At 39.2% G+C, this 24629-nt stretch overlaps 1 protein-coding gene across 1 annotated transcript in view; it reads left to right on the plus strand.

Moving 5' to 3' along the window:
* LOC132156819 (lysosomal cobalamin transport escort protein LMBD1-like) overlaps window positions 1-24303 on the plus strand; it is a 95373-nt gene extending 71070 nt beyond the window's left edge. The window contains exons 15-16 of the mRNA XM_059565854.1: window positions 23213-23304; window positions 23462-24303. Coding sequence (XP_059421837.1) covers window positions 23213-23304; window positions 23462-23572 — 203 coding nt within the window. The 3' untranslated portion in view covers window positions 23573-24303. The remainder of the gene's footprint in view (window positions 1-23212; window positions 23305-23461) is intronic.
* The last annotated feature ends 326 nt before the right edge of the window (window positions 24304-24629 follow it).

A 24629-nucleotide genomic window follows, 5' to 3' on the forward strand; every position in this document is an offset into this window, starting at 1 on the left:
CGAGCGCAGGCTGATGCAACATCAGACCAATATCCAATTGACACGTGCTCTCTGCTTGCTTCGGGCAGTGAGGGTTGGACGAGCTCCGTGGATCTCGCGCCAGCTGCTCAGAGGCCCAGCAGACGGGGGGATATCGATAAGGAGCTGATGCGTGTACTCTCGTTGGCCGCGGCGAGCCTCGGCCTCGAGTGGTCTGCACCAGCGCCCCCTTCGCGTTCCCGGCTGGATGGTAGCTATCTTCCGGATGAGCGCTCTTCCTCAAGCTCAAAACACGCCCCTTTTCTTCCTGAGCTTCACGAAGAAGTGGCGAAGGCTTGGGACGCTCCATTCTCGGCGAGAATCCGCTCATCTGTTTCGCCAGCATTCTCCACACTGGACGGTGCTAAGAACAGAGGCTACCTGTCACTTCCGCCGGTGGAACAGGCTATAGCAGCGCACCTTTGCCCGCCCTCTGCTGGACGGCGGACTAAGGCGGCGTTGCCATCCAAAGCCTGCCGCATGACGTCATCGCTGCTCACACGGATATTCTCTGCTGCTGGGCAGGCTGCGTCTGCGTTACACACCATGGCGACGCTACAGATTTTCCAGGGCGATCTTCTCCGCAAGCTGGATGAGATGGGACCTGAAGCGATCTGTCTCGCGGATCTGAGGAGTGCTTCGGATCTCTCCCTCCGCGCTACTAAGTCCGCTGCACAGGCCATGGGACGGGTTATGGCTTCCGCTACGGTGGCTGAGAGGCATTTGTGGCTGACGCTTTCTGACATCAAGGAGTCTGAGCGCGCTGCGTTTCTTGACGCTCCGCTAACTCCTGCCGGCCTCTTTGGATCTTCCGTCAACGAGTTTGTGGAGAGATTCGCCGAGGACCAGAAAGCTTCACAGGCGTTCAAGCACTTCTTGCCGAAGCGCTCCAGTTCTGCAGCTAGCCGCTCTAGACCGGCCCCACAGAGCTCTCAGTCACGCCCACCGCCTCCTGCTGCGCCATCACGACAGCGTCAGCAACGCAGCTCGGGACCCCGTTCTCGCTCTTCGAGCCGTCGCCCCGCGCCGCGGGAGCCGCGGCAGAGGATTGCGGTGAAGCCAGAAGCCCGAAAGCATCCTAGCACTGCTGGGAAAGCGCCGGTGTTCGAGTTCCGCTGCGGCCGAGCTCTCACCCAAGCGCGCCGCTGTTGCAGTTCCAAGAGTTGCGACTGCCTCAGTGTCTTCTGCAATGCGCAAGCCTGCACGAGTGCCCGCTTGCCTGCACACAAAAGCCGTTATCACGGCTACCCAGATGTTTCACAAAAACAGCGTTTTTTCTGGTGTCCTGGCCACGGCCGATGGTGCTATAAATGTTGTGACGATGCCCACTCCTCAGTGCCCATCTCCACATGTAAGCACAGCCCTACACACAGGGCCTGCGCTCATAATGTCGACTCAAGTCGGTCGCGCACACTACATAGTAAACGTGCCCACCCCTCAGTGCCCACAATTACTATGTCACACGCGTCATGCAGTTTCTGTAAAAACGAAACCCGTGCACGCTCGTCCGGCCACGGCCGATGGTGCTTTAAATGCAGTGACGATGCCCACTACCCAGTGCCCATCCCCGCATGTAAGCACAGCCCTGCACACAGGGCGGGCGCACATAAGATCGACACAGATCGGTCGAGCGCGCCGCATAGTAAACGTGCCCACTTCCCAGTGCCCACATACACTATGTCACTTACGGCGCGGGGCTTCTGTAAAAACGAGGCCCGTGCACGTACATTCTGCACAGGCAGACGGCGAGTTGGAAGTGGTAAAAGTGCACACATGCAGCCCACGGTTACTCGCAGATATATTGAGTCCCACGGGACCCGCTCAGCCTCCCTCCAGTCGGTTAAGCGCCGGAACGGGGTCGAGGATGAGCGATCTGCCCGCTGTGATCAGCGCGCTCCCCGCCTCAGATGCACAGCACACTCGAGCGCCGCCGTTGCCCAGTCAACAGAGTGCGTGTCACATCCAGCCCTTAGCCATTCATGCAGATGCATGGTCAGCGCTTCCAGGGGTTTCGGATTGGGTGCTAGGCATTATAAAGAGAGGCTACTCGCTACAGTTTTCTCGACGCCCACCGCGCTTCTCAGCGCGCGTCGAAACTACGGTCAAAACAGAAGTAGCACACATACTTCGGGCCGAAATATCGAAACTGTTGAGCAAAGGGGCTGTAGAGCCTGTGTCTCAAGCTCAAAGCGAGGGGGGGCTGTACAGCAGATACTTTCTGGTGCCCAAGAGAGACGGGGGTCTCAGGCCCATACTGGATCTAAGGCAGCTGAACAAGGCATTGATGAAACGCAGTTTCAAAATGCTCACGACCAGGAAGCTCCTCGCGCAGATTCGCGGAGGGGACTGGTTTATGTCAATAGATCTGAAGGACGCGTATTTTCAAATACAGATAGCGTCAAACCACAGGCGGTTTTTGAGATTCGCCTTCGAGGGCCAGGCATACCAGTTTGCAGTCCTGCCATTCGGCTTGTCCGTAGCTCCTCGTACGTTTACGAGGTGCATGGATGCAGCGCTCGCTCCTCTCAGACTCAGAGGCATACGAGTGCTGAATTATTTGGACGACTGGCTGGTTCTGGCCCAATCACGAGCGGAGCTCGTGGACCACAGGGCTGTTTTACTCGATCACCTCGAGAAGCTCGGCCTCAGTGTCAATTGGGCGAAGAGTTCGCTGAACCCCAGTCAGACGATCCTGTTTCTGGGTATAGTTCTGGACTTGTGTTCCATGACGGCGCGACTGTCACCACAGCGCACGATGGGCATTCAGCGCGCAGCGAGTTCTTTCCGCTGCGGCGCGACTGTGTCGCTCAAACACTGTCAAAGGATGCTGGGTCTCATGGCCTCAGCATCTCCGGTTCTGCGGCTGGGCCTGCTCCGCATGCGCCCCCTGCAGTTCTGGCTGAAGGCTCGGGTGCCGCGCAGAGCGTGGGCGTCTGGCCGGCTGCATTTCAAGGTCGATCAGAGCTGTGTTGCGGCTCTAGCACCTTGGACAGCGAACGGCTGGTACCGATCAGGTGTAAGCCTGGGGACTTCCCCGAGTGTGAAAATGGTGTCGACGGACGCCTCCACTTCGGGATGGGGAGCGCTGCTCGAAGGCAGACCGTTCTTTGGCCTATGGTCAGAACGGGAAAAGCTCCATCATATCAACTGCCTGGAAATGCTGGCAGTGGAGAATGCGCTGACGCGCTTTTGTCCCCATATCAAGGATCACCACGTCGTAGTCCGTTCGGACAACATGTCCGTGGTGTCCTACATAAATCGCCAGGGCGGTCTCGGGTCCCGAAACCTGTACAGGCTGACGGAACGCCTCCTGATTTGGGCTCAACGCAACGTGCGCTCGCTGAGAGCGGTGCATGTGCCTGGACTGCAGAATCTGGGTCCAGACAGGCTGTCCAGAGGCAATGTCCCTACGGGCGAATGGTCTCTACACCCGCAAACAGTTCGGCTGTTGTGGGAGAGATTTGGCATGGCGGAGGTGGACCTCTTTGCGTCCCACGAAAACGCTCACTGCCCCGCATTCTTTTCCAAGAACGAAAGCACGCTGTCACGGAAATGGCCGTGCTGCCCGCTTTATGCGTTCCCTCCCGTCTCCCTCCTTCCGCAGGTGATAGAACGGGTGAGAGAAACGAGATGTTCAATACTGCTTGTGGCACCTCTTTGGAAGAACCAACCATGGTTCCCAGATTTGATGCAATTAGCAGATGTCGCCCCATGGCCGGTACCGTTGAGGAGAGATCTCCTCTCGCAGGCCAGGGGCTCGATTTGGCACCCTCAACCGGAGTTGTGGTCCCTCCATGTATGGGCACTCAACGGTTACCCGCTGATCTCGCAGTGGGAGTGCTAAATACCATCACTCAGGCTAGAGCTCCGTCGACACGACGTCTGTATGCCTCGAAGTGGTCGGTGTTCTCCAGCTGGTGCACAGCTCGAGGTTATTCACCCCTTAGTTGTGAGGTGACGGAGGTCCTCTCCTTCCTACAGGAGCTGTTGGATAAGGGCAGAGCCCCATCCACGCTCAAAGTTTATGTGGCGGCCATCGCGGCGTTTTCTGAAACGGCGTCCGGTCAGTCAATAGGAAGGAACGATTTAGTCATCCGGTTCCTCAGAGGAGCTAGGAGGCTGAATCCTCCCAGACCTCCGTCAGTCCCTATGTGGGACCTCGCGGCGGTTTTGGAGGCCTTGAAGGGTCCCCCTTTTGAGCCTATCCAATCGGTTAGCCTTCAGCATCTGTCGTTCAAGACAGTATTCTTGTTGGCTCTCGCTTCTGTGAAGCGTGTGGGTGATTTGCACGCGCTCTCGGTGAGCCAGTCGTGCTTGGAGTTTGGGCCCAATGACTCAAGGGTCATACTCAAACCTAGGCACGGTTATGTGCCGAAATCCCTCAACACACCGTTTCGGGCTCAGGTTATTGCCCTGTCCGCCCTGCCGGTGTCAGGGGAGGATGGAGACTCGAGTCTTCTTTGCCCTGTCAGGGTTTTAAGAGCTTATGTGTCTCGCTCTGCTGCCTTTCGGCAGACGGAGCAGCTATTTGTCTCATTCGATGGACGTTCCAAAGGAATGGCTGTTTCGAGACAGACTCTATCCAGATGGATAGTTGACGCCATAGCGTTAGCTTACGCTTCCAGGGGCCTTCAGTGCCCGTTGGGCGTCAGAGCACGCTCCACAAGAGGCGTCGCCTCATCGTGGGCGTGGTCTACTGTGATCTCGTTGCAGGATATATGTATGGCGGCGGGTTGGGCCTCGCCGTCTACATTTATCAGGTTCTATAACCTGGAGGTTCCCGCCTTGCAAGCAAGGCTGCTGTCGGTATAGAAGAATCAGGGCCCTGAGGGGAATTCTGAATTCATGAGCGCTAGGCGCTGCCGACTGTTATATGGGCAGTATTGCGTAAGACCCGCATTGCCACATTGGTCAGGCCTTGCCTCGGCTGTGTGATGTCATATTGCCGCATCTACGGATGCTGCTAGATATGGGACGGAGGGTTTTTCCCCCTTTTTTCTGTCCCGGACTCTCTGTGAGTCCCTCAGGTGACTGTGCACTGTATATCCTGGGCGTTGCTTCAGGTTTATCGGTGTGTGATCCCTGCGCGCACGGCGTTTTACATCGGGTTCCCGTAGCGTCTTAGCTAAGACGCAGTACGAGAGAGCTCTCGTAAGAGAACGTACTCGGTTACTAAACGTAACCTCGGTTCTCTCTAGAAGAGCGAACGAGTACTGCGTTCTCTGCCGTGCGTACGATTCACTCTGGTTCGCTTCGGCGATGAAATAAATCAGGTGAGTCAGCCTTTTCGAGCTCCTTTTATAGGTTGGGCCACACCCGTTTCGGCGGGAAGTGGCAAGAAGGGCGCGAAGCGCCCTTATTGGTCTGATGTTGCATCAGCCTGCGCTCGATAGGCTGTGCAGTTGCCGCAGAACAAGCCAGTGAGCGAGCGAGCCGTCTCGCCTATGGCTGTGTACTGCTGCAAATGCGCTTTACAAAAATACAAAATTAAGGATAATTTTTTGCTTCAGTATTTCGTGAAAAGAGACTTTTCCCGTAGCGTCTTAGCTAAGACGCAGTACTCGTTCGCTCTTCTAGAGAGAACCGAGGTTACGTTTAGTAACCGAGTACGTTTTTTAGCATATTCCTGTGCTGTTGCTAGTGTGTTCTAAGTGGTTGCTACACAGTTGCTACAGTGTTCTGAATGTTTTTTTAGCATGTTTTTGAACTGTTATGGCTCAGGTCCCTTCAGTGTAAGTAAATGCCACTCATTTTATTCCCTGCCAGGTAAAAAAAAAAGTCAGATTGCTTTGAACAGTAATAGCACACCTCAACAAGCCGCATGATTTGAAGTATCCTTCAAGTTCGTAGCACAAATGCCACGAGTTGTACACACTGATTAAATCTCTAACCTTTGCTATGAGCAACAGTAATTGTAATGTTTTCTTTAGCAAATACCTTTAATGATAAGCAGAACAAAAAAACGTTAGAAATCAGTTGCGTTGCATTTATATGTGCCTGCGTGAAAGCTTCCCCATATGCCTCCTTTAAACAATGCTCTGTATTATAACGCAATTAAGTCTCTTAAAGCCAAAATGAGGCGCTGTCTCGCACAATGGAGGATAAATCTGTGCAACAGAAGTTACTCTGCGGGTCACCCAAAATTGATCCATCTCCAGTTGACTCGCACTTTAGAACCAGCATAGTTTTAAGCCATCTGCTTGCCAACCAGCACAGCCTCCCAATCTGTTTGTGTGGATTTTGGCCTTTTCCCATCTGCGGTCGGTCAGCGGAGCCCAGTCATTGTGTTTCTGCCACCTACCAATCACCAGCAAAACGCCTCATTACTGTTTTCAGATAAAACAGTGCAAGACAAGCTGTACACCGTCCATTAGCACGGGACTCTCCATTGCTTCACAGCGGGATATGTGATTTCCATTTGCTTTTATTACAATTAATGTTCACTATCAGTATGATACAGCTTTTGGCAAAATGGGCAGAAAAAAAACATGGTGCGGTAAAATATTTTTGACAATCTACATCAATCATTTGAAAATGTCCTCGATATTAGCTCATTTTATCTTAACAAAGTTTCCTCTACTGTGGTTTGAATCCATTAGGCATGCTGAGTGGAATTAAAAGCTCTCAGCAGTTTGTTTGTGGTATGACTTAATTGACAAAAATGCTTATTTTTTTTACATTTCTGAATCATCTGTCTTCATCTTTCTCCAGATGGTGTATCACAACAAATATTTGAACTGTTCCTGTGGTTGCCTCTGATATTGAGACTCTCGCCTCATTATCAGGGTTTGATTTTTGTGATTGGAGTCGCTCTAGCTGAGAGGCGGCTGTTTTTCACCCCCAAATGATTTCTCAGATCATTGCAGTGAAGTCAGATTTGTTGTCTTTGTTCTGGATAATTGGAACAGGCTAACGTTTTATTTTCCAAAAAGGGGCCATTTTTGATCCGCTTAAAGGAGTTAGTTCACCCAGATAGCAAAATTATGTAATTAATAACTTACCCTCATGTTGTTTCAAACCCGTAAGACCGTTTATCTTTGGAACACAGTTTAAGATATTTTAGATTTAGTCCGAGAGCTCTCAGTCCCTCCATTGAAGTTGTGTGTACAGTACTGTCCATGTCCAGAAAGGTAAGAAAAACATCATCAAAGTAGTCCATGTGACATCAGAGGGTCAGTTAGAATTTTTTGAAGCATCGAAAATACATTTTGGTCCAAAAATAGCAAAAACGACGACTTTATTCAGCATTGTCTTCTCTTCCGTGTCTGTTGTGTGAGAGAGTTCAAAACAAAGCAGTCTGGATATCCGGTTCGCGAACGAATCATTCAGTTCACCAAATCGAACTAAATCGTTTTAAACAGTTCGCATCTCTAATACGCATTAATCCACAAATTACTTAAGCTGTTAACTTTTTTAATGTGGCTGACACTCTCTGAGTTCAAACAAACCAATAACAGTACACTGACTGAACTGCTGTGAAGAGAGAACTGAAGATGAACACAGAGCCGAGCCAGATAACGAACAATAGACTGACTCGTTCACGAGTCAAGAACCGGTTGCATCGGTTTTCGGATCACCAGTAGTTCTTTCGGACAGTTCGATTCGATAAACCGGTTGAAGAAAACGGTTCACCGGTTCTTTTGCGCTCGACGTAATGGCGTCGTTTGCGATGATTGCCCTTGATTCAAGCCTTCGGTTTACCCGTGCTCAGAACACTAGCAAAGAATCAGTTCAGAATCAATCACCAAAAGAATCAGTTCGGTTCATGTGCTCTGTGTGTCAGTCTGCTTCACGCTGAATCACACATGCGCAGTATCATCAGCTCCTCGATTCTTCTTATCTGGCTCGGCTCGGTGTTCATCTTCAGTTCTCTCTTCACAGCAGTTCAGTCAGTGTACTGTTTGAGTGCATGCATTACTCCAGGATATTGGTTTGTTTGAACTCAGAGAGTGTCAGCCACATTAAAAAAGTTAACAGCTTAAGTCATTTGTGGACTAATGCGTATTAGAGATGCGAACCGTTTAAAATTATTCAGTTCGATTTGGTGAACTGAATGATTCGTTCGCGAACCGGATATCCAGACTGCTTTGTTTTGAACTCTCTCACACAACAGACACGGAAGAGAAGACAATGCTGAATAAAGTCGTCGTTTTTGCTATTTTTGGACAAAAAATTTATTTTCGATGCTTCAAAAAATTCTAACTGACCCTCTGATGTCACATGGACTACTTTGATGATGTTTTTCTTACCTTTCTGGACATGGGCAGTATACTGTACAGACAGCTTCAATGGAGGGACTGAGAGCTCTTGGACTAAATCTAAAATATCTTAAACTGTGTTCCAAAGATAAACGGTCTTACGGGTTTGAAACAACATGAGGGTAAGTTATTAATTACATAATTTTGCTATCTGGGTGAACTAACCCTTTAATGATGCCGAGAGCTGGCCAGCTTGGTTTAGGAAGTCAGTGTAAACAGTTGTTATTGTTGACATTATTTATGGCTATATAATGTCCTTCAGAGGTCATTCAAATAACCACCATTCAGCATCTCCTCAGATGAAAGAAATTAAGTCTGCTTGATATTTGGACTACTGTATGAATTAATGTTCATTAAGTTCATGTTAATCATATACATAAGATGGTTGGCACTTATAGGGACAAATATTTAAATCAAAAGAAAAAAGGGTGAAATCTACTTATACATTAATTTTTACTTATGTATGAAATATCTAAATTAATTTTGAATTAATTTAGTTGACATCATTCACAGGTGTGTGCATATATTAAATAATATTATATTATATTATATTATATTATATTATATTATATTATATTATATTATATTATATTATATTATATTATATTATATTAAATTATGTTGAATATTTTAGCTTTCAGTGTGGCTTATCCAACTGATTATATGTAGTATGGATTATGTAATCAGATTCCAAAAATTAAATACTTTTAATTAGGTGAAAAATATTTATGTTTTAAAATATTCATAATCAGACTATAGTCATATAGTATAGTCATATAGTATTTTTCCTTGATTATGTGATTACATAATGTTCTCAAAAATTGCAGCAAGTCATTCATTATATAATTTCTTAAATGCTTTAAATTTTAAGCTTTTATTTTGAAAGCATTCATTTCTTTTCATGTAAGTTTTTAAGATTTAATTATTAGCTTTTTATCGATTTATAACCCCCCCGTATCATATTGATTTATATCAATGATATACAAGATTGTCCTAATCAAATCAATGTGATAAACAAGTTAGGTTAAAAGTAATCAAAAAGTTGTCAAATTGCATTAACCTAAAATGTGTAATATTGCCTAAAGGCTGGGCACCACCTTTCATCTTTTAATAATGTCTGCCTCTTTTTGTGTGCTGGCCAAAATATTCAGCTCATTTTCCCCCAGTGGTTCAGATGCTGATGGTTGGATGCTTTTCCTCTTTTAAAGAGTAATAAATGACAAAAGGCATGTTAAAACAGAGTGCCTCAAGTAGCCGCTTAATTATTGCAATTGAATGAGTAATCAATTCAGCCCTTTCCCCAATTCTCTCCAGACTCTTCTCTCAGCATATCGACTGTCACTTTTATACCCTTGATGAGATGCTGAGCTTCCTGGCCTCAATGTGTGCTCGTCCTGTCGTACCTGTTGACCTGAAGCAAAAACCCACCCTGCCAGCTGGCCTGTAGATGAAAGAATTGAATAATATCGAATAATATTCTCGCTCGCTCTCTTTGTGTTGCAGTTTTTCATCTGCAGTCCTCTCGCTTTGCCAGATCTTTCCCTCTTGTGCAGCAACCCGAGTCTTCTCATCACTCTGGAAGCTGCTCTGTCTTGCGTAACAGCCATTGCACAACCAGGCGTGAGTGGGAGGAAGTGTCAAGCAGGGAGAACACATGCGACAGGGAGGGCGCAGTATCCAACCGAGAGCATCTCTCCCTGCAGGGCCCGACCCGTGCTCTCGAACCCCGCCACTCTCACGCCTCAAGTCGACAGAGCAAGAGGCGAGTCCTGCTTCACAGAGCACAGCTTGGATTGGCAATAACACCGGGGTTGGGTTGTCCTTCAAGCTCCTGGAGGAAGTGCTTTGTGTTGAGTGATGGAGAGTGTCAATTAGTGCCGAGCGGCATGATGGGATATACCGTATGACGGAAGAAATGTGTCATCTGGTAGAAGTTGTGCTGTATTGAGGAAGATATTTTTGTGTTGCTAGTTGTTTGCAGGACTGCTTTACGTTATTTTCACTTGATAGGGAAATATGGATAAATGTGAAAATACTGAGCATGACGTATTCTTCACAAGTCAAAACGTGTCAGAACTAGTTATTATGGGGTGTTGTGTTGAGAGTTTAGTTGCATATGGTTGCTAGGCGACATTTTATCTTCACACATTTATATAGACTTCAGTTCATGTGCAAACACAGATGTATGTATTTTGACTATTTTATGACTTTGAATATGGCATCCACTGAGGATTTAGTGTCTTTTGTGCATAACTTTACATTTAAACTATATAACATATATATAATCATTGCTCTTTGAGCGTCCTGAGTTTGAGTCCTGGCTCTTGGACTAATAAAATAAAATGCTGAAAAAACAAAAAAAAATATTATAATAATTACATATAAAACTAAATATAAAAATTAAATATATACAATCTATACGTTTGTTCCTATTTTCAGTCATATATAAATTATATTTAGAATTTATCATTTAATAAATAAATTATAAAATCATATGATATCATTTACAAATTATTTTATGTAATGTATTTCAAGAGTTTTGGTTCAGTAAGATTTTTAATGTTATTTTTGAAGACATTTCTGCTCAAATATTCAAAATACAGAAAAAAAATCTATAATATTGTGAAATATGATTACATCTGAAAATAACAGTTTTCTATTTTAATATACTGTAAAATATAGTTTATTCATGTGATACAAAGCTGAATGTTCATCATCCATTACCCCAGTCTTCAGTGTCACATGATACTTCAGAAATCATTTTGATTTGAACAGAATGCTGATTTATTATCAATGTTGGAAACTGCTCAAATGTTTTTTTTTTTTTTTTTTTTTTTTTTTGGAATCTGTGATACTTTTTTCAGGATTCTTTAATGAATAAAAAGTTAAAAAACAGTATTTATTCGAAATAGAAATAACAATATAAGTCTTTACCGTCACTTTTTATCAATTTAACACATCTTTGCTGAAAAAAAAGAAATTACAGACCGTTAGTGGATATTAATAGAGAAGATTGTTTTTTTTTTTTGTTGTTTTTTTTTTTTATAAATGCTGTTCTTTTTTTTACTTTTTATTCATCAAATAATCCCGATGAAAGTATCACAGGTTCCAAAAAAAAATTTACATTTACAAAATTGATAATAAATAAGTTATTATTTTATCATATCTATTAATTTATTTGATAATAACGTAGCTTTCTTATTGTGTTTTTAACCCCTTAACTGTCACTCACATTTTTGAACATAGACTTTGTAGTGCACGATTCAAACTTACATTTTTATAATTCATGAATGAAAACATTTTGTAACATGATATTGATGTACCATTTACATGGTAATGCAAAGTCTGATTTTAAAATGGGTTTTAAAGGATGAATTCTGAGATTTTAAGTTTTCAGTCGATATATAATTTCTGATCATTTCTAAAATGTGATGGAGAAAAAGGCAACGAAGAAGTCTTTTTTTTTTTAACAAAGGTCAAAAACTCCTGTTTTTGATTTTTGAGGGTTCACTCTTGTCATAAATTAATCTATTACTTTTGATACATAATTTTTAACAAACAAACATTGGTAAAATATATATTTGGGAGTCTTAGACCTTTCCAACGATATATAGTTTGTCAAGATTAGATTAGATTTAATTGTAATATAGTGAAGTAAATGTAGGCGTCCCGTATACAGACCAGTAGAAAACACATACGATGCCATTATATAAAATGAGTCATGTTGTAATGAAAGATTTTGGTCATACCGCCCACCCTTAGTGTCAATTAAACAGGAGCTGGGATTCATGGGATCTCGCTATGCATGCAGAATTTGAGTTCAAACTGCTGCTGAAGTCATCTGAACTGCTGAATGCACAGCTATGGAGTTCATCTGACAAACAGCATCGCTCGTGTCTTTATGTGCATTTTTTATGCATTCAACAGGCAACTGCATTATCGGCCTTATTTTCACAATACTTCGTTTTTCTGATTTATTTTAGCTCCTGCATGTCTCTCTTCCTGAATTTCTCTGCATTAATTTAATGATATTATATCTGTTCATTTTAGTTCAGATATATGTGATACAGTGTATCTGGAGGATCAAGTGTTGTTGCCATGGCTACCATCCACCAAGTCACTTGGTGTGCCAATAGATTCAGGAGCCACAAATTAAAACGAAACTTACAATGTTCTGCTCTCCACTTCAGTCGGCCAGGCATAAATTTCCTCATCCTGTCAGATTGATTTCTAAACATGGTCTAATGAACGCATGATGCTCGTCTGGCTCTCAGCAAATGCACAAATGTGGTTTGTTTGGAAAAATATATCCTGTTGATTTTTACAGCACTGATCATAAGAGCTCCGAGCGTTGTTGAAACGAGTAAGAAAATAAATAATAACGATTTCAATATTTATTCCTCTGTTAAATTATTAGACATTTTCAGACACTCAAAAGCAGATTCAAATACTTTAGTCTTACTGTGAAAAGGATTAGTTCTCTTTGAAATTACAAAAAAAGTAATTATTTACTCATTCTTGTGTTAATTCAGACTGTTTGAGTTTCATTTCCCCCACAATAGAATAGAAATGGAGATATTAACTAAATGTTCAAACAATGTGTAATATGTTGATAAGTAGGTCTGTCAAGTTTAGAAAATGCACCATAATATTAATCCATATGATGTGTGCATTATGTATAGTCTTAAAAAAGTCACACAAGAGTTGAGTTTAAGCTCCAGGAGGCTTGGAATATAGTATAAAAGTTTCAAATATAGTTTTTTGACCATGCATGTAATCCTATTGTAGGAGACAATATTAGAAACGGTTAAAATGGTATAATAGGGGCACTTTAAAAGGAAATCCTTTTCACATAGTTGTGATCAACTTTACCTGATTAACTTTAATGTCATTTTTCAGCATTCATTTGTTTTCTCATAAACCTCTCAGAGGTTTAAGGAACTCTAAGAAACCGTCTTAATTAAATTCTCATTAACCGTCTCACTGGTGTACGTTCAAAATCTGCTTAGGCCTCAGTTTGACTGAAGGGAACAACATTGGCACTTAAAATCTCAAGCACGCCTATGACATTTTCATATTTCAGCACATTTTATTTTTTTTTATTTTTTTGAGGGAATGTCCATAAAACATGAAAAACGTACTAAGAAGTTCCATGGTGCTGCTCTCTTTTTGGCGTTTTGTGAAGTTCTATGTATATTTGAATCATTTACTCATACTCAGATATTCACATCTATGACATCTAAATATCATAGTAATAAAACACTAGTAAACTTTGTTTTAGTTGAATGGTGCATTAGAAAATGTGATTCCATAAGGGTCATATGTCTGACATGGGAAGGCAGAACACATATTTTAATGCTGAAGAAATCAAGTGCTCACCTCATTGTCAGGACTGTTCCCTAGCAACGGCATGAAGGATGTTCAAAAGAGAACGATGTTTGATGTGCTCAAAGATGGCAAATACTTATGATCTTTTTTTTCTTTTTTTTACAAAACAATTTCTTAAAAAAACACAAATCACTGTTAAGTCAGTATCTGGATGAATTGGTTCTTGTTCAGCAGATGCCAGTCATTCTGTTTGTTCCTAAACCTGAGATTCTCCACCATATTGTGTCCTCCTATAGCTTCAGATGCTGCTGTAATGAAGAGAAAGAAAGATATTAGACAAAAGTCAGTGATTGATGAACATTTTGAAGGAAACCATTCTTTTATGATAGAGTTCTATCATGGGTGCTTGTTGAATGCAATACAGGAAATGTGTTTTTCAGAATAGGCGAAGGCCACACTTGTTTTACTGAAATATATTTATAGCATAGTATATTATGAATTAAGGGGTCCAGTATCTTCTGAAGAATATTTACCTGGACATTTTAACAATGTCCAGCACAGTCATCTAACATGGAAGAAACTTATTGGCCAACAAAACACTTTCTAACTTTTAAAGTGATAAAAACAATTTCCATCATTTACATGTTATTATGTCCTTCCATATATAGAATTGAAATAATGGGGTCTGGAGCAAGCTCTGAAAATACAGAAAAGCAGTCCATATGACCCATGCACTAAATTCTGAGTCTTATGAAACCATATGATCATCCTTTTTTTTTTTGTGAGGAACATAAGTGAATTTTACAAGTGAAGGTTTGACATCAATTACATGCGATTTGAATGAGATTTGAGAGCTTTGTCATTCAAAGTTTGCATTTCGACATTTAATATACAGTACAGACCAAAAGTTTGGAAACATTACTATTTTTAATGTTTTTGAAAGAAGTTTCTTCTGCTCATCAAGCCTGCATTTATTTGACCAAAAATAAAGAAAAAAATGTAATATTGTGATATATTATTACAATTTAAAATAATTGTTTTTACATTTATTATACTTTAAATTATCATTTATTTCTGTGATGCAAAGCTGAATTTTTAGGATCATTATCACATGATCCTTTAGAAATCATTCTTATATGATGATTCATTATCAAAGTTGGAAACAGTTCTGCTGCTTAATATTTTTTCAGAATGTGATACTTTTTTAGGATACTTTGATGAATAAAAAGTAAAAAAAAAAAGAAGCTTTGTTTTTAAAATATAAATATTTTGTAATAACAATATACACTACTGGTCAGTAATTTGGGGTCAGTATTTTCTTTTCTTTCTTTTTTTAAAATAAAATCAATACTTTTATTCAGCAAGGATGTATGTGTTAAACTGATAAAAAGTGATTTTTATTTTTATTTTGAATAAATGCAGTTCTTTTTAACCTTTTATTTATCAAATATATTAGACAGCAGAACTGTTTCCAACACTCATAATTAATCAGAATATTAGAATGATTTCTAAATGATCATGTGATAGACTGGATGTTACATGTGACACTGAAGGCTGGAGTAATGATGCTGAAAATTCAGCTTTGCATCACAGGAATAAATTATTTTTTTTAAGTATATTCAAATAGAAAACTTTTATTTTAAGTTGTAATAATATTTCACAATTTTGATCAAATAAATGCAGGCTTGATGAACAGAAGAAACGTCTTTCAAAAACATTAAAAATAATAATGTTTCCAAACTTTTGGTCTGTACTGTACATAATCCTAAAATATTCGGCTGATTATTAAAATTATAAGACTAATTAAGATAGCTGATTGGCTTAATTTAATTTACATTTGGTCCTATGGATACTCCTCATTCCATGTGTCTGATTCTCTTCCACTAATAAATGTATTAATTTATTAAATAATACACGCTACTGTTCAAACCTTTGGGTTTTGAAAGATTTTTAAATGTTTTTGAAAGAAATCTCTTATGCTTAATAAGGCTGTGTTTAGTTGATCAGAAATACAGTAAAAAAAAAAGTAATATTGTTAAATATTACAATTTTTAATACAGTTTAAAATGTAATTTATTCATGTGATGGCGAAACTGAATTTTCATTATAGCCATTACGCCAATCTTCAGTGTCACATGATCCTTCAGAAATTATAATAATATGCTTATTTAATGTTCAAGAAACATTATTAATGTTAAAAACAATTGTGCTGCTGTTTTTATTTTTTATAGAAATCCATGATTTTTAAGATTTGTTTAAATAGAACGTTCAAAAGAATGATTAATTTAAATAGAATAGTAACATGTAAAAGTCTCGACTTTCACTTTTGGTCAGTTTAATGCATCCTTGCTGAATAAAAGTATTTTTATGTGTTTAAATCCAGAGCTGTATTCCGATCCACTGCCATTCCTTGAGGTATTCTAAAGATGTGAAGTATGCACTTGTTCTATTTTCTTTCTCCATGCACATTTACCGAGAGAGGTGCTATGGATGACTAGTGTGAATCATGAGTCACGGGAGTCTGTCTGTTATATTGCTGCTATAAATATGAGGATTGGCAACAGGTGAGACAGCAGCTCTGATATCACTCATGCTCTACTGCTGCACTCCTCCACTCCTTTTTCAATCTGATTTCATTCTAACCCCACAGGATTATTTGTATTGAAAAGTGCCACCCTTTGATTGCATGCGATTTCGCACTCGATCTGACGCCGTCCCATTCTGCAGTTTCCTCAGTGTGAGCATTACACTCACCTCTTTTGCTGCATCTTCTCTTTCCCTTGAGGTCGTTCTGAAAAGCCCTTGCCTTCTAGCTGCCTGTTTTTGGCTCTCACTTTTATTACTTTGTGATAAAGATTAGCAAATGCTCCAGTTAAAGCCTTTTGAGAAATCGGTGCCAAATCTAGGCATCTGTTGGCTTAAAAAAAGGCAGATCTAAAGACAGAGGGAAGAAAACATGCAGAAGTGAAATGTGCATTTGCTTCCAATATACTGACTGATATCTAAACTATTTCTATCTGTTTTAGGCATAGCAGAGGATTTGTGATTATAGTCTTCATTACAATAATAGTTCATCCAAAAATGAAAATATTGTCATCATTTACTCACCCTTGTAGTTGCATGCAACTATGACAGATGAGGACACACTTTTAAAAAGAATGAAGGTGCTAGGGAAAGTAACTCATGTTACTTGTTGTTACAACACTGGTAAAGATGGATTTCTAGAAGGAGGAGCAGACCAAAATATAAGTGAAAATTAAAATCTTGACATCTGCATAAGCTCGCCTTAGTGTGTTCATGAGAAATAGAACAATTCATTATTTTGAGATGAATTCTTTCAGTCAGTCAGTTCATTTAGTTCACAGATGGTATTGATGTAAAGAATGAGTCATTCTTGAATCAGACAGCATATGATGTGGGACTCATATTGGTCGAACTATTACTTTAAACCATTGATCGCTTGTTTTCCTCCGTTTGTGGGTTTCTTAGTATGTCTGAATTCACCCCTGGTCTGGCACATAGATAGCTAGCTATAATTACTCAGCTAAGCACTAAAACAGAGCAGATAATTAAGGAACACTTTAATTAATAGCCACGTCAGGCACAGCCTGGCACGGGTCCATGCTGCCATGTGCACCCCACGGTGTTACTTTAGTGGTAGATTTGGACCAATGGTATGTGGAGAGAATTTAATGCATCTAAATGCAGTCTCATTTAAGCTGATTCAGATCCAGTGCACACAGTTCACAGACACATGCTGTTACTGAGACTCCAAACAGCTACAATAGCATTCATTGCACATACTGTACATAGTCATTGGTATAACAGCATCTTTTTTATGTTAATATATATTAATAAAGCAAGTAATGACAAAGATTAGATTTTTTGTTTATGGCATATCCTAAAGTATGTATTGCAGTATCATGTTCGAAGATGACTGAACCATTAATGATTTGCGCCTGTGTATTAGTACAATGGGTTACTCATTAAGCTTCAGTTACAGTTAACTGTGAGTGCTTTTTGGAAGTTTTAAATGTGAGATAAGAGAAATTTGCATATAGAGACTATTGGGGTTTTGGGCTATTTGGGTTTTTCAAATCTGGTAGTGTGACTGTAGGGTTCTGGTCAATAAATTGACTTTCCATCAGTATTCTAATAGGAAGCATGCTTGTCAGCTTATGCTGTTGATGTTCATACACGTTATGACCTGCGGCATTATCTGGGACAAATGCAACCATCAGTTTGCTCACAGTTGTAACTAATTGTAATTGTACTGTGTTCATTTTAAATATGCATTTTAGTTAGTGTCATTTTTAACCTTCTAGTTTGAGAATTCACAATAGGCAATGTTTGTGACATTTTATATAAACAGTATTTATATATTTTGTATATAGATATTATCATTTTATATACTCACAGTATGCTACCAAATGTTTTTGAAATAAGACTATTTTGCTTCCTAAGTTGGCATTTATTTGATATTATAAAATATTATTACAATTTAAATAACTTTTTCTATTTATATATATATATTTCAGGATTCTTGGATGAATAGACAGTTCAAAAGAACAGAAATTATTTGAAATACATAGTCACATTGTAAAATCGTTTGCTATGTAAAACTGTTTTTTCTTTTTCTTTCTTACTGCTCAAACTCACACACACACACACACACACATGCTTTAACAGAATGTTAGTTGCAGTTTTTATGTTTATTTCAATTAATGATTGTGTTTTTGTTGATGATGATTATTTTTAAGTAAAGGTAACAGTAATCAACATATATATATATATATATATATATATATATATATATATATATATATATATATATATATATATATATATATATATGTAAAATCACTTTTGATGATGACTTTTGATGATGGGATGATAAACAGAAGGATTTTGATTTGAGTACAGCATTCATAATGAGGAGCTTTTTGTAAGTCACAGTGGGTTCATCATCATCAGTTGTGTTTCTGGTTGGTGGTATCTTAGATAAATAATATCTAGACCTCAAGACAGTTGTACAGTTGTTCTCCAACATGAGTCTGTAGGTGGAGGTCTTTGTCCATGTCAGATAGTTTGCAGGCAGCTGAAAAGGGTAGGGTGGTTTTCAACATCCATCTCTGGGGTCCACTCAGATTGAGTAGAGCCAGGCAGCTTCCCGTCGAGAGCACTGGTCCGAGGTTCAGCGAGCCTGGAAAACTCGGGTACATAGTGAAATGTGCAGAGTGCTTTTAGAAAAACAGTGGAGAAAAAAGCAAAAGCCCCAAACCAAACAAACAGAGGGGTTGAGAGAATGTTCTCCTCGTAGGGAGAAAACACTTTAGAGCACTTTCCTCTATTTCCATCCAGTTCTTATTCAGTGTATACACAGAAACAAATGAGTCATGATTAATAATGCATGTTTTCAGAGAGGGCTGCCCTGCTGCACTGACCATTCACTGAACTCTCACTCTGTTATGCACTTGCTCTCAGTTACTTTTCCTCAGTTCAAGGGATGGTTCACTCAGAAATGAACTCACCCTTATCTTGTTCCAAACCCAAATGATGTTATATTTTTCTCAGAAATGAGAAAACTGTGAAGAATTTTTATCAGTGCTTACTGTTATCATCTCTTTAGTGACCGAGGGCTGACAAGATACAAAAAAGAGAAGCACTATAAAAGTGGTCCAGATGGCACTACATTAAAACTCTTTATGTGAGGAAAAGATACAAATTGAAATTATTATTAGCAAATGATCTTTTTCAGAAAAATCCAGAAATTTTATTTTATGTTGTGTATGTGTGTCAAAGACGAGATTTGGTATCTGCATCAAATTAAATTGTCAAAAGTGATTTTACATAGAACATAGAAATTGTATTAAACATCTGCTTTAATGTTTTAAATAACTTTTGTGACTATAAAATGTTCTTTTGTCATTTAGTACAATACATGTGTCTGTAAAAAGGAAACAACATACTTATTCTCACCTGCTTCTTAAAATATATTAAAGAAAAAGTGATCATACTTCTATTTTAAATGATTACACACCCCTTTCATGACAAAGATTGGTAAAGATATAGAATAAACTAAACTTAAAGCTGTGTTCTTATGGTATTCTTTTGTCTTTTTTTTAATGACCAACGTTGTGTATATATACGACTGATATATATATATATATACTTTAACCTTATTATTGCATTATAAGATTTAGTAGAATTCTTTATAAAATTAATGTATTTTTCTTATTCTTATATGTTTACTAGTGTTTTAACTTCATTTTCTTCTTTTTGTAAAATTGTTAGTTTTTTTATATTAACAATTATTAAACCATTTAAGTTGGATAACACTAGTTTGTGTACATGGCTTAAAGATTTGGAATAAAGTGCATGAGTAGTATATGGGCTACTTTTATTTTTTTCTTTCCTCCTGGCACAAGCTGTATAATGGTTCTTCAGAAATGTTGATTTCTGCATTTCATAGACAAAATAAAAGCATACAGATTTGTAAAACAAAAGGGTGAGTAGATGTAAATTTTCACATTTGGGTGAACTATCCCTTTAGCCCAAAGCCCAAATGCCAACACAATGGCACACAAGCAGAGCGAGAGGACAGACTGCTGGTCTGAATGGCTGTGGTCTCTGGCAGGCGTTCTCCATCAGCAGTGACTGCGATCTGAAGGTGAACCGGGTCAGGGATGTACACAATGATTTGTTTAGCCAGAGCACCGTTGAGAACCATCTGTCCTGTAATTCAGGTGAGCATCTGCTGAGCTGCAGATGGCAGGAAAAGTGCAGGAGGGGAGGACGGTGCCTGCTCTCAAACAGGTTCAGTTTGTCCTGAGCCAGAACCAGAGGATCGGGGCAACTGCGTAGACCCCGTTGTAACTTTCCTTTAAAGATATTCTTTGTGCACTGAGATGCCAAAGCTTGCCATGCACAGCATTGTATTAGCCTGTTTTTGGCAGAAGTCTTGGAAACTTAGTTTCAAGTGAAAAAAAAAATGTCTTGTGCAGAAGAACTTTATGATTTGGCCAAAACTAGGAACTCCATCTGCTTTAGTATTGAATTAACTGCAAAAATGTTCACCATTTGCTTTTGATTATATTTCAAAGTTACTTAACCTGTTAGCCAGCACCCCCGACGCCCTCGTCCTGAAAGCCCCTAAACTCGCGCGTGTCAGTGTTTATGAATAGATTAAATGAAACGGGACAAATTGAATCTTGACAAACTATGTATCATTATAAAGATCTAAGCCTCAAGCATTGACGACAGATCGCTGTTTTTCAATGGAAAGCTTATAAAGCCTGTATTTGCTACATTTGTGTAAGCAGTACACATAAAAACATGAGCAATGGATAATTTTCTTACTCAAATATTCTTATTGTATTTTTCTAGTGCTCAAATAAATCACTTATATGATGTCTAAGTTTCTGTCTAGTGTTTTATAATGGAAAAAACTATGCAGTGTTTAATGACTAAATAGTTTGTAGAAGCCTTCAATACTGTTTTTTTATATATATTTTTTTATATATATACTGTATATTTGGGGGGTGGGGGGTATAGACATAGTCTCATAAAAATATTAGCAGGAGTCTAATTTTTCATGATATCTTATTCAGATTTGAAATAGAAACTCACGAGACATGTGACTTTCAACCCATTACTTTTCTAGATTGCTCCAGCTATCATTTCATGTATTTTCATATCAAATAAAAAAATATTTAAGTGTGGTAAAAAAAAAAAAATTCAAGGCACTTCAGTGTCTATAACTTTTAATATTTTTGAGCATTATCAAATCTGGTTGATAAAAAATAAAGCCCAAAGGGTCTTCTTACAAAAGACACCAAAATTATGTTTATAACACACTGAAGTAGGAAACTGTTACTATTATAAGTTTGGTAGAGCACTTTCAGCTGTGAGTCCCATAATGGGGGGGTGCTGGCTAACAGGTTAAATTGATTTTGGCCAATTAAATTGGTCAGTATTAGCAAGAACATTTAGGAAAGTCAATACATGCACAAAGCAAAGCATCCTTTGCCTGACATCCACCTGTTGATGTTCTAAGTGATAGATGTAGACATTTAGGACTCAAGTTAATACTAGATTTGAGCAGCAATCCTGGTTCTGGTTGATTTTGTGATGGGATCACTTGGGACAGAGGTTAATGCTGAGTGCAAATGGTGCCTTGACTACATGTGCATGAGATGATAGGATGTCTAATACAAGGGTGAGTTCAGTAACCTCTTGTGCCGCTCATGTTTTTTAATGTGAGGGTTTTCCTTCACTTCTCCCTTTTAAGCAGGTCTTCATGTCTCAGCCGTCCTCCTGTTGCATGCCTGGAGCAGCTAATTATCTGAATAAACACCATCAGATCTCTCTCTCTACTTCTCCTCCCTTCCTCTGTAGACAGCACTCTGTAGGGGCCGCATCTCCACAAGCAGCTCGACAGATTGAGCTGATTACAAGCCTCCTGCTGTAGTGACACTCACCCTGTTTGATCCATGAGCCCAGATGAACTTCTTCATACATTAGCTTGCTTGCTACCCATTTAATTGTATAGTACAACTATCAGACCAGCAGATTCTACACCTCAAACTAAACCACACGAGTCCTGGACTGTTCATCAGTGTGGCTGATGATGCTGTCAAACTATTTTTTAAAGCAGATTAAATCTATTAGATGGCTAATGTTCACAGTTTTCTTAGTTCTTTGTTCAATTAAGGATTCAGGCATCACATGGTAAATGCAGTTATTAATATAATAATAATCATATTGCAATAGTAATATCTCTTATTTTATTTGGGGGATTTTTTTATTTATTAATAATAATAATAGTAATAATAATGATCCTAAATAATAATAATTGTTATCATCATCATTATTATCATCATTGTTGTATAGCCACAAAAACCCTACAAACAAGAACAACAAACATTGATCTTTAAAATCCTATTTAAATTCCAATAACATTTTTTATGAGAAAAAAAAATAAAAAAATCCCCCAAATCTTGCAGTCCTGTTTATTTGTGCTTTCACTAATAAATATTTTTCTTCTCTGCATTTGTCCAAATATTGGTTATTTTGGTTTGCCAAGAAGCATCTAAATATTTGTTTGTTATTTTTATCCAAATGTGTCATTGATTTTCCTGGATCCCTCTTTATTTTCTCTGACGTGGTCATCAGTTTGTTGCTGGTTTTCTGGTCAGCATGTCAGGTTAGCTTGAGGCGGAGTCTAGACCTCTGCGTTGAAAGGCAGCGTGTTGTTAGCACAAACCTGTTAAGCGTGGCTGATGCTATTACACAAGCCTGTGTGCTGGCAATTACCGTGTCATGCACTTTGATGAGAACATGTACTGTTGTGCATGTGTGATTACTTCTGCATGGAGGCAAGGTGAAGACTAACCTACTGACCTTCCGACTCCACACATTTGCTTATTCCTATTGGACTTACATTAAAGCAGGGGCCGTGTCTAGGGACCAGAATATCATAGAGCCACCATATAGGCAATGCATGAGAAATCAAAACCCTCATCGTCTTCAAAATACACTAAAATATTTTACTTTCAAAAATGAATACAAAATTTAAGGTCACATTTTGTTCATATTTTGTTTTCCAGACAAGTGCACAGTAACAAGATCATACCTGTTCCTGCACAAATTTTGGTTCTTCAGCACCATCTACTATTTTGGCAACTGGGCTTTCCTTGTGGTAATGTATTTTCCAAAAATGCTCATTTTTAAAAAAATCTTTTTACATGAAATAGCTTGTTATAATTAGTGAAGGAAATTGCATGGATGAACACATGAAAATGAAAAAATAATTAATATTATTCTGTAGCCCTAATAAGTCTTTTGTTGTGTTGCAGGTCTTTCTTATTGGTTTGGTTGTTTCATGCTGTAAAGGGAAGAAATCTGTAATCGAAGGGGAAGTTGATGCAGACGATTCAGATGTCAGTGATGATGAATATGTGCATTAACTTTGTGCTAAAAGTCCTGTTTTTACTTGGTTTGGTTGCTAGTCAGAGCTGTGATGAAAAACAATTAAAATAGTTCTTCATCTTCACGCAACACATATTTCGTTCTTTATTCAGAGAGAGAAATATTGTTGATCTATAAGATTCAATTGAATATGTTATGATGCCAAATAGATTCTGTGTCACTAGGCATTATCATGTTTAACTGATAGTAGTAGTCTGATATGCTAACCTGTCTTTACTACTGACCCTTACTTCTAATGAAGGGTGTGTATGTGTGTCATTTTGCATTGCAGTCTAAAATAAATCAACAAAAAAACCTTAGTTAAATTTTGTTAGAAATAAGTTTAAAAGGTTCAAATATTGTTTTGTTAATATGAATAAAAGGCTTGAGATCCTTCAGCTGGTTTATTTATGTTTTTTTTCTTTTCTTTTTTTTTTTTAAGGTGTGCATATCTGTAATTTGTGTTTCTGAAGTGTGTTACTTTAATCTCTGAGGTTGAATTGCTAACATACTGCTTGTGGACACCAGTTGATTTATTTCACATAAGTTTACATTTTGGAATTATTGGACTGAACTTGCACATTTCTAGAGATGATGATTAAGATTGTGTAAAAAATGTATTTATCATGCAGTATTGGCCTGTTTTGTGGTTTCCTGAAATTAACATTTCTTTTGCAAGATGCTTGTGTTATAATGCAGTTTTGAGTCATTAATAAAGCATGCAACAGTAGCCTATCTCTGGTTTTAAAATGGATCCAGTTGCTTTTTTATATATTCAATTATATAAGATCATCCAGATGGTTAATTAATGTTAAATAAAAATATGTAGATTTACAAATCAGGAATAATTTCTTTTGCCTGGAAAAAACATCTTAATTCCATGTACTATGTTAACCCTTTTACAGTATATATAATGGCATTATGTCTGTAGAACAGTTTTGACGGACTGAATTGACCTAGTGGTCATTCCAATGGTTGTATGATTGTGCATAAATATATGTAGAATAAAGCATACAATAAAATGCGTTTCCCCCCTCAACAGAATGAGACAGTGCG

Source organism: Carassius carassius, chromosome 14 (assembly GCF_963082965.1).
Source record: "Carassius carassius chromosome 14, fCarCar2.1, whole genome shotgun sequence".
NCBI classification, from domain to species: domain Eukaryota; kingdom Metazoa; phylum Chordata; class Actinopteri; order Cypriniformes; family Cyprinidae; genus Carassius; species Carassius carassius.